This window comes from Patiria miniata, unplaced genomic scaffold (assembly GCF_015706575.1).
Source record: "Patiria miniata isolate m_02_andy unplaced genomic scaffold, ASM1570657v1 HiC_scaffold_5, whole genome shotgun sequence".
Lineage (NCBI taxonomy): Eukaryota > Metazoa > Echinodermata > Asteroidea > Valvatida > Asterinidae > Patiria > Patiria miniata.
This window is the reverse complement of record NW_024037072.1, coordinates 15,322,817-15,338,230: the sequence shown is the minus strand read 5'-3', so window position 1 is coordinate 15,338,230 and position 15,414 is coordinate 15,322,817. Positions and strand designations below refer to the sequence as shown.

The 15,414-nt window shown below is 40.1% G+C and overlaps 1 protein-coding gene across 10 annotated transcripts in view; it reads left to right on the top strand.

The window, feature by feature from the left end:
* The window catches only part of LOC119740949 (transducin-like enhancer protein 4), a 65,940-nt gene that overhangs the window by 40,113 nt on the left and 10,413 nt on the right, over positions 1-15,414 (top strand). For all 10 annotated transcript variants that reach the window (XM_038216456.1, XM_038216455.1, XM_038216458.1 and 7 more), the window contains 7 exons: positions 72-215; positions 871-994; positions 1,591-1,709; positions 6,376-6,455; positions 12,970-13,150; positions 14,021-14,191; positions 14,852-14,997. In XM_038216456.1, coding sequence (XP_038072384.1) covers positions 72-215; positions 871-994; positions 1,591-1,709; positions 6,376-6,455; positions 12,970-13,150; positions 14,021-14,191; positions 14,852-14,997 — 965 coding nt within the window. The remainder of the gene's footprint in view (positions 1-71; positions 216-870; positions 995-1,590; positions 1,710-6,375; positions 6,456-12,969; positions 13,151-14,020; positions 14,192-14,851; positions 14,998-15,414) is intronic.

The window sequence follows — 15,414 nt, the reverse complement described above, 5'->3', positions numbered from 1 at the left end:
GCAATAGTATTTCCTGAGAAGAAGCTCCCTTTATTTTAAGACTCAAAACCTTTTGCCCATTTTTCACGCAGGATCCCGTTTCCCCTGCCGCCAACGGCGAGAGAGCGTCACCGCGGGAGAACAACACAGACAAGCACAGGCCAAAGAAAGAACGGTCCAGCACTCCCAACAGCATTGCCTCAAGCGCTAGCACGCCAAACTCCAAAGTCAAGGAGGTTCGTATCCAGAAAATTACATGAGTGACCAAAATAGTCTCGGTTGAAGACTGTTTGAACCAGCAAGTCTTGATCACTGAAGCTGGTGCCGCAGCTGCAGAGGGTTTTATTTACGAGGGGGGTCCAGTGCCTTATATCTCCATATACAGCCCTAGATGAATCAAATATAATGTTGGAAATATTGCCACTCGGACCTGACAAAATTTGGAGCGTCCTACGAGCTATTTTCAAGGTAATGCGCCGCGTGAGGTATGCTCGGAACTTCTCGGGTCTTGCTGCCAACGTTCCCAAGACTGAATTTGATCTTGTCGAGAGTCCTCTCTAATGCTGCAGCGGCTTGATTGCACTTGTCAGGGACCGGCTCCATAACAAGGTTTTGGTCCTAGGAGGTAACCTTGGAGTACTACTTTTCTGGTATAACTGTCATGCTGGGAGTTGGTATGGATGTTGCACGTTAGGTATAGCTATCTTTACATCCCTGACGCATTGCAACATCAACCAATGAGGGAAGCACGTTTGGCTCATAAATATGTATGAGGCGTAACACTTTGGGACACCTTATTCTACACAATTTTTAAGCACTCTCCAATGCTTTTTGTCCCATACTTTTTTTAGGTATCAAATTTTGTTTCATTTGGTATTTGACTCTTCACAGAATGACAAGCTGCCATCTCCAGTTCCCAAGTCAGAAACGCCCACGAGCAGTGGGGCAGCAACACCAGGTTCCAGCAGCAGTGTACCTGGTCTAAAACCACCAGTTGGAAAGGTCCCCCCTCTGGGTAAGCTTGTTGCGCTTTCATAATTACAAGTTACATGTATGAGAGTTAGGGGTTACAAGAGGAGTGGTACGAGAACGATGATTGCTAATGACATCATCGAGAATTGTTAGTTGTGAAAAAACCTGTTGTTCTCTTTAGTGTTCTTGACATAAATCAGACAGGATACTGTCCATCCTTACTAGGATGCTCAACTCTTTGAAAACTGCTTTTGTTTTTTGTTTTGTATACCACATCCATCTTGGAAATATATCTAGACTGCTTGACTTTAAAAGTGGAGGTGGAATTGCAACCTCAAGGGTTCCAGACTAACAAAGCTGCAAGCAAGTTATAAAAGTCACACCGCAGAAAACCTTTGCAAATTTTGTTTTCCTTTTACTGTAAAGACCAATTCCAGCTATGATTCTGCACAGTTAAGCCATATTTCCATAAGCAAGTTCTCCGTCTATTTTTGTGTCGACTGCGCACTTAGGTTTGCATTACGCTGTAGGCCTTACCACAAAATGAGCACAAAGCACACTGAAAAACGCGTGTAAGAAAAGGCAGTAAGTTTAAATCGATTGATTTTCATCTTGGTTTTTATGTTCTTGTTTCGTTAGGACCCTATCCGTTCATGCCAGCTCAGGGTATGAACCATGACATGCCTAACCCGTATGTCGCCCCGGGTCTTCACAATAACATATCCCCGGGAGCCTTGAACTCATACAGAGGTCCAATGGTGAGTGTCGTTACCTCGTTCTGTTTTGAAATCTTTTGACCGAAGATCATCTGGGTCATTCCATGCCAACTCAACAAATGGTGCACACCATCACCTCTTTGATTTTTTTCTTTTTTTGGTGTACTGAAAGATACTTAGGAGAAATGCAAATTCTGAAAATTTGGGGTCTCTACGACTTTTCGTTCTTGCGCAACAGCATTTTGAAATTTGAGGTGGGCGGGGCCAAAAGTGCGTTGCGTCATGAAATTCAATGTTTAAAGGGCCATATATTTAAAACTATACCACCCAGACATTTGAAACTTGGTAATCTGGGCTATTTGTTGCTGTAGATTTCAAATATTTAAACAGAAAGAAAGTAGCTTGTTTCATTTTTAAGTTAGAGGGGCCCCAAAATGGCCCAAAACTCATCTAGACCAATGTTCGGGGGGGTGTAAGTCAAAAATTGAAAATATTTTTTCCACCAAATTTTTTGCCTGTAATAGCCCCCAATTGAAACTACTTTTATGTAAAATCTTACACTTATATTAACTTCATTGAATGAGATATAGCCCTTGCAAAAAGCAAATTGTTTATTTTTACGATAACTTGACCCCCCCAAAAACCAACGTCAGACATTCCACACCAAATTTTGCTTCACATATGTTTGAGGTTGGTCCTTAGTGAAGTCCTCTGAAAAGTTTCATGTTGGTGTCTAAATGTCTTCAGTGGATAGCATTTCTCCTAAGTATCTTTCAGTACACCAAAAAGAAAAAAATCCAAGAGGTGATGGTGTGCACCATTTGTTGAGTTGGCATGGAATGACCCATCTGCGATTGGCAAAGCGGTCAGTGAGAGCAAAATGTCACAGGTCAACCGAGTGACCCACTTTTGGAAGGGGGTGTGGCCAGCGGCTGAATAGGAATAACGTTGATTACTTTTAATCAGTATTGGGAGGTCAGAAAGCTTTTTACTCTGCCGTTATTATTCTTCACTTAAGGAAAAGGACAATTTTAATTCACTCTGAGATATCAATCACAGATGAGTGGTGACAGATTTGAACAAGCTTAAGAAGCACACAAGGGGATGCTCTGCTCTCATGGGTACTTATTTGCCCATGGGCAGAGGGAAGTAATTGTAGCACAATGTCTTACCCTTGGACACATCAACATAATTCTCGAAGTCTTGAAAAGACTTAAATTTTGAACATGCAATATGAATTTTTTTTTTAATCTGAAGTTGGAATGTATAATGGAATGTGGCCAAGGCCGAAAATCCATGTTTCCGTTTTCGATGAAATTGCATTGTGTATTTACCAGTTGCGTGTCCGTGATGCATACTCAGAAAATCCATGTGAACATATTAAAGTCGTATTTCGTTGCACACATGACGGACGTGAAAACCCAAATTTAGAACTTCTGCAAGTATTGTTGATGTACCCTAACGTGGCGCGGCCCCTAACGTGGTGCACTTTGATTTTTCGCCTGTAGCGCCTAGCTAGAGCAAAAGTTTTAACTGAAATTTCACAGAAAGTGAAATTTCATCAAGTTCCAAACACTCTCGTTCATAAATAACGAGTTTATCCACCCTTCACAAAGCTAGAAGAAAATGTTATTTCGGCGTGATTTTCCGATTTTTTTTTTCGAAGTGCACAGTGAACCCTTTGAAAATGTCCCGAAAAATTGAAAACAATTTTCTGATAAACTTCAATTTGGGTATGTAAGTAGAGATAATAATTGTTTATCAGAATTTATCGACTTCACAGAAATTCTTAAATGTTAACTTGGAATTTTCCGAGATTTCTTCAAGTGCGCCACGTTGGGGAACACTCAGTCGATTTGTGCCCAATTTCCAGACGCCACTGTTGTTGAATTTCAAATTAAATTTTCATGAAGCCGAAATTGTTCACAGATGTTAAATTAGCAAGCATAAATAAGGTAAAAGTACCAGTATTTCACTGAATGAATTTGAAGTATGTCAACAAAGAAGTTTGGCAACACTGATGTGGAAAGTCGGGGTAAATGTCGAAGTGCGCCATGTTAGGGAGCTCCACTATAGAACAATCAAGTCTCAATTAAATTTGGACTAGCTTTGTCGAAGTACACATTTTACGAAATATGCATTGACAAGATTTAAGTTCTAAATAAAAATTAAAAATTGAAATCAAGGCAGGTCCGAGTTTGTTTCAATAAGATTCACATACAAACTGCTTCCTTTTGAGGCCAACCATTAATATGTATCTTTTTACTCCACCACTTCATCGTCTTTTTAAGTTGCCGGCAACAAATCCCATGGGTATTGGATGCGTCATCTGTTTCAATCGCTACCTGAAGCGTAAAAAATCTCAATGGATAATGCAGTACTGATAGCGCAATGTGCAATACGGACACATGGACGTATGCGCATTGCTTTTCAAACAACTGATTTTAACGCATCACGCAGTGCGCTCTACACTTAACTTATGACGGACACATGGATTTCCGGCCTAACTATAGCCCCCTTCATCAAAACTAGTCAAATAATAGGGATTCCACATGATTGTAAAAATGTATATCTCAATAAGAATGAATGTTGAGAAATTTGTAACAATGGGCATTTGATTAAATTGTTGAATTCAGAATAGCAGAATTCCGTTTACAAAAAGTGAGAAGTGGCAATTTGCTCTCACCTTGCTTTGCCATAGCAGAAAAGCCAGGCTATCATCACATGAAAACAAATATTGTGTGAGAATTTGTGAATATTAAAATGAAACATTTAATATGATCGCTGTGAGCGGGTCGCTGTGTGCGGGTCGCTGTGTGCGGTATGCTCTTCCGCACACACAGTACAGTTCTGAGCTGAAAACCCAGTTACATTAAATTGACAGGTTTGGTACATGTATGTCTCTAATGAGTGCCATAAAAGTGGGGAAAGCTTCCATGTCCAACATGGTTTCTTGAGAACTAGATGTCACACGAAAATAGTTTTTGTTGTTTGCCGTCAGATGAAAATATACAAACCCTGTGTCGTGTGATGAAAGCCTGTGCAAAGAAGATGTTATATTGTTTCCTTGCTCCTAAGTATGGCTTTCAATGTTGATGAACTCGTTAACAAAACAAAACAAACAAAAAACGATCCCCAAAACAGGAATTAACCAGTTTGCGCCGGGATTATTTTGACAAGAACGGAATGAGGCACGGGAATACTTTTCACTCGACCTCAGTGCCAGGCGTGTTGAAGCCCACACCCTCAGTCAGCACACTCATATTTCCGGCCTCGCTCGCTGTGAGCGGGTTGCTGACAGATATTTGCAGCCTCGTTCCCTGAGTGTTTATCCATCATCATTTAGGAATACCGCAGAACCTTTGCGTGTATACACGTCATCCGGCGCGAACTGGTTAAACTGAGAATATGAGAAACTGAATTAGGTGGATTAGAGGTTTGAAATGCTTTTCAAAATCTGTTTGAAACGAAACTCAAAAGTTCATTTTATGTGATATTGAAAGCCATTTCTTTGGGGTTCTCTGATGTTTTTCCTCGTCTATTCTATAAATCTGTCCTTTTGTTCTGTTCTGAGTTTTGGTACACTTTGCATGCCCTCGGCAATCCACAACAGAAAATAACTGCATTTCGAAGAAAAGAAAAAAATTGGCCGAAAAAGAATGGCAATTCTGTAACTTTTTGAATGTACACCAGACAATTTTTACTTTGTTGTGTATGCATGCCGAAGTGACTTTTCTTGAGTCTTTATCTGTGTGTGTGTGGTTGTTAAAGATTTGCAGCTTCTTTTCATTTGCTTCAATGGATTTGGTCATTTTTTGCATGGCAAAATTGGGATTACATGTAACTCCCTAAATTGAATCATCCAGAATTGTTCGTCGGCAGAAATTTAAAAAAAAAATCCAAAATTGAAGTCAGATACCACAAAACTATGATACATGGTTAAGCAGAACCCACAAAGAGAAATGATGGCACTATGCACAAATTCTCCTCCATTTGATTCACTTATAACAAGTTTCGAGTATCTTTGATCCCAGTAAAACAAGGGTCCGTGGAAACATTCTGTTGCTTTGCCTTTATTCTTTTGCTGGGCTTTCGTTTCTGTCTTTGCCATTAAAGTTTCTTCACTCTTTGTCTGCTTAGAGTCACAGAGCTCTGCTGGTCAAAAAAAATATTTTCCAATATCACTAACTTCTGTGAGAAACAAAACTGACAAAAATTACCTGGTTTTGCTTCCTGTTTGTATGTAGAACAAAATGGAAGCACACGAACCAAGTAATAACTCTTCAGTGTTTTGCTCGGATCTAAGCACATATTTTTTGGTCAACCCTGAGCAGAAAGGGACACTTTTCCAAACAAGAAAAATCGCTCAACCAGTTGTGACCCCAATCCCACGAAATGAGTCAGACAAATTACACACAACTTTGGCAGTCAAAAGAAACTCTTTTTTTTCCAAGTTTATCATATAGTCCCTTATATTTCAGATTCAATATCTTGACTTATTTGCAAAACTAAAACAAAATCATTTGTTTCTCAGACATGGGCCAGACGTTGCTTTTTGACTCTAACAAGAAAAGAAAATCTCTTTTTTGAGTTTTTTGTTCCTGTGTTGTTTTTCGTAGTCCTCCTCCTCCTCCTCCTCCTCTTCCACCAAAAAAAGGACCAAATCCACCATTTGGTTTTTTCTTGCTGTCTTTGTGTTTCTTTGCAGTTCAATCATGCACAGGTGCCGTTTGACCCCCATTCGCACAATCGCATTTCAGGACTGGCTGGCATACCGGGAGGCAAGCCGTAAGTTCACCCAATGCCATCTTGCATCTAGCGCCAGGGCCGCCCCCCGACTGCCCGGCCCCGCTACCGTCGCGCCTATGGGACACAGCTGCCCCATGCAGTAGGACCCAGAGAGAAAGACAGATTGAGGGGCAAAGCTGGATTTAAAAGCGGGGACGATGCTGTCGCTAATAGGGGCCATGCAGGGTTGATTCTGAACACGTTGAACCATTCACAGATCCAAACTCAAATGTGACCCTCCAGGACATAACCATTCGGAAGTCGCAAGGCCGTAATTTTGAGATACAGCCTATAAAACAGCCTTTCATACATAGAATATTGATGGAAATGGAGAACTGAAATGTTCGACATCCTTTCCAATAAGCCCAAACTCCCAATTTTCAAGAATTGGTCCAAGTGACTGGTCTTGTGGTGGAGGGTCACAAGTTGTATATAAACATATCAGTCAACTTGTACATGCTCACACACAGACATATACCATCTCAGGATCATACAGTCACACGCTTGTTTCACCCTACGCTCTCTATATTTCATTGACACCACTCAGTGACACAATCCTATGCAGATTTAGTCTGAAGATTACCAAAAACCAAAAAAAAAAAAACCTCAAGGAAAAAGTAAAAATTCTTGTACAGAGAGTAAAAATTGACATGTATAGTTTTTAAAAGTCACTCGACCGCTAGTAGCACACTCATAGGTATGTATTCCAACAAAAGTCTGCTATGGATTTTTGCTGAAAATTAGGTGCAGCAGTGATTTTTTTTTTTTTTTGCAAATCCATTCGCTGATTTGCTGTTTAATTAAGAATTTGTTCAAGTTAAGGCCAACCAAAATCCTATTCTATTAAAATTCTATTAATAAACCAGATTTCGATGTTTATCATAAAGAATGACAGAAAAGTTTTACCTAAGCAAGTTTACAGAAAAGCCAGACCAAATCATGTCCAACCCAGAAAAAAAAATACTTTTCCTCTCAACGATTAAAAGTTTACTTGACTAAAGGTCGGTTTGTACTCATTGCAAACGTGAGTGCGAAATTGTGAAAATTTGCGAATTTGCGAAAGTTGAACACATTTCAACTCTGGCGAATGTGCGACATCACAGCAAGTATTCACGTTGCTAACTCGCAAAAGTTTACCGCAACTCAAATCTGGCTTCGTATTTGCATTCGCTGGAAGACTGAACCGGCCTTTGCATGTAAAACTCTGTCGAAACACACCGATATTTCTCCATACACTGTTCTCGGCACATTCTTTTGAGCCACTCCAGTTGTAGCTATTACGAAGTTATAATTAAAAGTTAACTGGGGTGGATCATATTAGCATACAAGTATTCTTGACTGTATCATACCTGAACTTCAGACACACACACTAAATTCACCCCTGATTTGGTCTGGCGCCCTTCTGTCAACTGCCTGGTAAGTTGCAATCTTTTTGTTTTGTTCTTTGACTTTCAACTCTGCATGGCCCTGCCTTGGAATGTGATGTCATCTTGTCTGTCTGTCTGTCTGTCTGTGTGTCGGTCTGTTTGTTTGATTGGTTCGTTTGTTAGTCAGTCAACAAGTCAGAGTATATGTTTAAGATGACCTTTTTTTGGGGGGGGGGGGGAGGGGGTTGACTCTGGTCAAATGTTTCAAGTCCAAACCCTAACAGTCCCGAATCCACCAATTTTAATGTGAGTTATAAAAAAACCTAGGTAGTGAGGATTCATTGAGATTCTTTGGATTTTGTACAAGAAAGGATAATACGTTTCCCACCTGTTTTTAATGATTCCTGTTTAGGTTTTTTTTTTTGGGGGGGGGGGTTGTGGGTGTTGTTTTTTTTGTTTTGTTTTTAAATTGGTTAAAAATTTGACTTATCTGACCGCATTTCAAAGACATTTCAGATATCAGTCTGTTAAGGTTTTGTGAACGATACAAAATAAAGGTGGTCTTGACCTGTGACATACGACATTTGACATTCGACTCAAGGCAAGGGCCTGTAACTTGTTGAACCTGGAGTAACTGCACAAGGATTTTGGTTGGCCCTGTCTGTCTGAGCGATATTTCCCAAAAAAATTGTCCACGTACTAATTTGCAATGGTGAAAGTAGAATGCATTTGCCTTCACTTTTCTTTAGTCAATGTGGCATTATCCAAGTGTGCTTGGCATATACAACTGCCTTTTTTAGTTGAGGTCTAGAGAATAAAAAGCAAACGGCAAATGGTCTCAATCTCTCAATTTTCGTAGTGAGATTACCACATTTTCACAGAGTTGGTATATGCTTTTTATCTTTTATTTTCAATTCCTACATTTTACCAATTCATTATTTGCCTTTTTGAATTTTCCGATCAATTGGATTTTTTTAAATTTTTTTAGTTAGCACTTATTTTCAAGTATTTTTTACACAACTCGTATTTGGCTTACAACATACTTTCTCACCAAGAAATATGAATATTCTTTTTTTTTTCCTGCATATAAATATATATATAAATACACAAAACAAATTGACTAATTTAAATTTCACAAATATTATTATACAGGCTTCTTGGTTTGAAGTGGCATGATAACAGCATTAGATGGATAATAAGGCATTGTTTGCAGTTGGACGCAAAACTGAAGAATTTTTTTTTTTTTGCAACAAACTTAAAGCACGATTTTGATTGATATTTTTTTCATGCATCGCACAAATTTTAAGCTTTCCGATTTCATTTGCATTGAAAAGTGCAATTTCTCTGTAAACACTTTTTAGTTTAAATTAAAAGGTGCGTTATCAGTGTTAAACACTCTTTTGAAAAAAAATGGACGAAGCACCTTAAACCTGGAGGTTCTATTTTTTGTCGTTACCCCTTGAAGAGGCTTATAAGCCCGATTAGTTATATTCTTTATCCAATCGCAAATTGAATTCATTGAAGGACTGCACAAGTTTTCGTGCTGGATAATAATTGATCTTTCAGGCAAGTTTTGGCAAGAATTTCAATTTTAGGCAAGAATTTCAACAGTAGAGCACATTTTGTAGGTTTTGAGTATTCAGACATCACAGGTTTTGCAACGCGAAAAAGCTTGTAGACTGAATCGCTTGTGAGTCTATATCCACTCTTTGCTTAGGTGGGGTATTGTACGTGAATGTTGCGACTATTAGCGAAAGTCAGGAAAATGAATCCAAACTGGATAACCTAATCACTGTGGCAGTAAACAGCCTAATCGACGCCGTGCACGAACAAGCGATGGCGTTTTTTTTGGACAATTTAGAGGGCTCCAGTGAGTGACACATTGCGTGCGCATGCTGCTTCTCACGCACTTACGGCGTGAAGTACGCATGACATACTTTAATTCTTCGCATGAGCATCAGGCGCCGTCAGCAATGCTTTCGAATGTCCCTCTTAGTGGTCTCCCCCAACTCTTCCTTTCGTAAGGTTGAAGGGGTACTTGTGCATGGAACAGCTGGATGCACTGTTGTGTATCAAGGGCTCGTCAACTATTCTCACAAGTATCTTCTCAATCTAGAAGGGTTCTTGTCGACGTGTGCAGTGTGGTGTTTGATAAGTTTAAACATTGTAGAACAAGCACAGATGTCCTCAGTTAAAATCAGCAATTTTCTTTTTGGGGGGGGGGGACAAATCGAACCAGACTTTGTGTAAGGTGCAGTTGTATTCTATATTGATAGTTTGTGTAAATAATAAAAACGATAATCTGATGTGAGCAGAACCAATGTGGGGTGAGCGTCAGTGTGAACAAGTCAACAATGAGTAGGACAGTGTGTATATTGGCTAGTGATTTTCTGAACAGGGATGAAATTACTTTGCATGTTGTTATTACCCCTGAGTGATTCTGCTAACTATCATTCCTGGACGCATGCCAACTCTGTAAGGACAAGAGCTGGGGACCTCGCTCTATGATAAGGAGCACGCACAGCCACATTTGGCGCGCAATACTTCCCAGTTATTACATGGGGTGTCTAATTACATGTACCAATTCTGCAATCACGTGGGCCCATATTTTACAAATATAACATGGTTTGAGGGTGGATAGATGGTATTAGCTCCTCGAGGTAATGGAAGTTGACAAACTAGTTCCCGAGGCAAAGCCAAGAAAACTAGTTTGTCAACTTTTTAATACCGAGGGGATCTAATATCGACTATCCACCCGGAAAAAAAAACGTGTTTGTTTCACTATACCTCATACATATTCACGAAACATTTCATCGAGAAACGCATCAGTTATCTTGGCAAAATGTTGCATGTGCCACCATCTTTTCATGTAGGTAAGGGGATGTTCCCGCATTCCCCCAATCAATTCCATGATTTCTTAGTAAAGTACATGCGTAGCAGACTGTCACATGGGTAACCCATACGATAGTGGACTGCTCATGCATATTTACACTGTGTGTGAATCCTCACATGTGCGCTTGGTATATAGCAAAACTAGCAGCTGACACGTGATGATGAATGGACCAGTAAGAATTCACGTCTTGCTCATGAATATGTATGAGGTATAATAATCGTCTTTGGAAGAAAAATCGAGTATTGTAGAGTCCCAAAACCATACAAAAATGTTGCCATAACAATATAAGTTAAGATCCCATCCAACAATTAATCAAGAGGAGTATAATGTTCCTGCTAGAAGGATTTATTAAGGATATCAGTGATATTTGCAGTTCAAGAATTTTAAAATGAAAATCTGCAGTAAATCATCAACTAATGCGCTACGACATCATACTGTTATTTTTTTGTAGTTTCTACGTAAAATTAGAGAAAACATCAATACTTGTTGACCATGACACTTAAATCATTAGACAAAGTATTTTCCTATAAGGTGCTCGCCTTGCATATTAATACACTTAATACATGTACACCAAAGAAAAATAGGCAAAAGTAATACAAAACAAACAAGAAAATACTATTTCAGCATCACGTTGATTTCTTTATACAATATTTGGGAAAGAGGGGAAAATACTCAGAAAGCTTATGTTTTACAATCCCCACTTAAAAGGATTAGTTGACCAAGCAACAGTCAGGGTGGGTACACGTTTCGTTCAGTTAAATTGAACTAAGAAGTCCACCAATTTTCCCTTTTTTAGTCCTTATAATAAGTTATTAATTGAACTGACTGTTATAACTTTAAAGGCATTTAGGATCATTTGCTTTTTTTTTATTTCATGCATTTTGTTTGTTAACAATAATCACACCATTCAGAATCCCAGAAATGCCACTTTTCAGGTTTTAACCTGAATTCAGGATTTTGTTGGGTTTTTTTTTCAAAAAATGTGACAATTAAAAGTGCTGGATTTGGTCTGAAACATATAGAAAACACATTTTTGAAAGGGGGTAAGGGTAGTTTCGGTTTTTTTAGCAGCGTTTCAGGCTTTTTAAAAATATATTGGTGGCATCTCTGGAATCTAAAGAAGTTTGATATCAGTGAATATTATGCGTTTCAAGAAAACAATGAAAAACATGGACAACTCTTGATCACGAAAGACGATTTCATCAATAGCACTCTTTATTCCAAAAATCAGTCAAATTGACTGCATTGTTGGGACTCGCCTACATTTCTTGGTTCCTTCGACATGACAGCAATTAGCCAGACACACTAATTTCACGGGGTGTTTAGTACCAGTACGATCTTTAATCCAAGTAACCTTTTTGGTAATAACTTGGTAGGTTATTTTGGGGATAAATGCAAACAATCCTGAATGCCTTGTATGTATTGCAAGGCCAAAAAAAAATAATAGTTCTGCTTCAGGTTTCCCTACCTGGGTCATTCCGTGTCCATTCAACATGATTTTGGACCCGACCCTCACAGATTGAAACGATATTTGGTGTGATGATTGGCCTATATGAGAAACCCCCAGAACTGTTTTTTTTTTTTTAATTGGCTCGTTAGTTTTTGAGATACGGGTCAACGAACTTTTGACTAATTAGCATGACCTCCGAACTTGAAATACTTGTATCTCAAAAACTATAGCGCCTATAAAGCCAAGTTGTACATCATATTAAAGCTCTTTGAATGGCCTCCATTTCATAAATAAAACCAAAATCGTAGCATGAAGTGCAGAGAAAGTGCGTAACGAAATGACCTTTGACCTTGAATTACGAAAATCAATATGCTTCAAAGTTTGTAATTTTTTTCAAATGGTTTCTCATCACACCAAATATTGTTTCAATCTGTGAGGGTTGGGTCCAAAATCGTGTTGAATTGACACGGAATGACCCACCTACCCTTTTCTGACAGCTCCTACCCTAATTTGTTTTTGGGAAAAATGAGGAAAAAAGCACCCAAAACGATCAATTACCACCGGTACATTTTACCCTTGACTACACGCAGATGCCTCCATATGATCGCACACACACACACAAAAATGCCCCCCCCCCCAAAAAAGATTCCCTGCCTACCTACCCTATTTCCAATGCCATGTAATCGGAAGCAGAATATTTATTTTTTTGGCCTAAGAATTCATGTCACTTCTGTGTGTCGAACCACAAAACCTGCAGCATGGTTGCTCAGCAGTTTTTCGCTTCCAATGTGTTCCCCTTTGCAGTGCATATTCTTTCCACGTCAGCGCCGACGGCCAGATGCAACCGGTTCCCTTCCCACCAGACGCCCTGATTGGCCCCGGTATCCCGCGCCACGCCCGCCAGATCAACACATTGAACCACGGTGAGGTGGTGTGTGCAGTCACCATCAGTAACCCTACAAGACACGTCTACACAGGGGGCAAGGTAAGCATTGATCATCTTTCCGTACTCAGCATTAATGATTTCTAAGGTTTCGTTACCTCCTAATGGTTGTGATATTCTGGGGTGAACTCCCAAACTGAATCATGCAGGGACATGTTGCCCGGGTGGGATTGAAACCCTTATGGCAAAGATGGAAGTTGAGAAAAGCACCCCGTAGGCCTACTTACCAGACACCCCTTATTTCTTCTCTTTTTAAATTTTGTCAGTGAAGAGCAAAGTCAAATCCTACAATTCCAGCATACAGGGTATTCATTACAGCCGTATTAAGTTTGAACTGGCTGGTTAACTTTGGCAAGCTCGATGCCTCGAGTATTTAAAACACTACTCTTTTGAGCATACAGTCCTTTTATCTTGGTGAAGGGCAAAACCAAATATTAAAACTTACTGCTCTACAGATTCAGGCTCAAAGCGAGTTTAGCAATGCCACAATCTATGATGGTTGGCAATGAGACACTCATAACAAGGGCGGATCCAGAACACAATTTGGGGGGGGGGCCAAAAAAAATTTTGGTCCCTCCAAAAGTGGGTCTAAAAAATTACGGCGTGGGGTTCGGGCCCGCTTAAGGGCCCCGAAAAAATGTTGGATTCTAGATGCTCTGTGATGCGATATGAGGCAATTTCTGACCACTTTAACCAATTTTTTTTTAGGTAAAGATGGTGGTGTACTCATTGCCTGCCTTTATTGCAATGTCACATTAAAAAAAAAAAATATTGGTTTCGTTTGGGGGGGGGGGGCCATGGCCCCCTTTGGCCCCCCCCCCCCCCTGGATCCGCCCTTGACTCATAATTGGAAAGACAAAACTTTTTTTTTTTCTCACTGGAGCTTTTTGGGTTTTTTTCACCTCTTTTCAGGGATGTGTCAAGGTCTGGGACATCAGTCAGCCGGGTACCAAGAGCCCTGTCTCTCAGCTGGACTGCCTGAATCGGGAGAACTACATCCGGTCCTGTAAGCTGCTGCCGGACGGCCGCACGTTGCTGGTGGGTGGAGAGGCCAGCACGTTATCCATCTGGGATCTTGCCGCGGTAAGTTGCGTGAAGCGTGGTTCATTCTGAAAAGGTGATGTACAACATTTGCAAACATCAACAAACAAAACTACTAAATTATTATGAAATGCCTTACTTGACTGTAAGTGAATAACACTCTCAAGCATCCTGTGAAATCATGGCACCTGTTGTGCTGTCATTTTCAAGACACTAGCTTATTGTTGCCATTATTTTAAGCTTGGTTTTTCCAGAGGTGTGTCAAGAGACTATTAATATAAGGTTGAGTTACGAATCGGGGCCCAATGTCATGACTCTGCTTACCACAGCATTCCGTGCTTATGATCAACGTTCTGTGCTAACAGCGCTAGCAGACCCAGTAAGCACAGAATCCTTAGTTGTACACATGCACATAAGAGATGTACACATGCACATAAGCCAAAATTCCTTGCTAAACTGTTAAACACACTTGCCACAAGCATGGAAGTTTCTGCTAGAGTAAGCAGGGATTTTTCGCTAACTGTAAGCAGGACCATGAAATTGGACCAAGGTTGGGTTTATTTGAAGAAAAATACACTGAATCAGTGTTGACATGGACTATTGCACAAAACATACTAAAAAAAAAAGGTTTGCAGAACCGAACCCCATCCATTTCAAATTGATTCCCCAATTTGATGACGCTGTTCTTGTTCGTTTCTTCAGCCGACCCCAAGAATAAAAGCCGAGCTGACGTCAAGTGCTCCGGCGTGTTACGCTCTGGCTATCAGCCCAGACTCCAAGGTTTGCTTCAGCTGTTGCAGCGATGGTAACATTGCTGTATGGGACCTCCACAACCAGTCACTAGTCAGGTATGGCAGGCACACTTTAGGTCTGGTATAAAATGCCATGCTACTGCCGACTGCCGTGCCAACTGAATTAATATTATTATTCTTATTGTTTGTTTCTGGTAAAGAAACCAAGGATTCCTCAAAAGCGCCCCAGGCACTGTAGCTCGCAAGCCTGCATGAAGAAACCTTTAGAGAGGAGACAATGAGAAGAAATTTCGTAACTCGGCGCTGCTGCAGAAGTACAGCATTTCGAACGATTTTGCTTGGCAAACTGAGTTCTGCACTGCATGCATCCTTTGACTCAACAGGGTCTGCTGTGCTAATGGCAATGGCATGACAACGCCGCGCCATTGCCATGCCAAACTCAATTTAGTTCAAAAGTAAGGCAAACATTTTAGGAATGCGCATGCTCACAATCAGACATCTTGCGTCTCCATC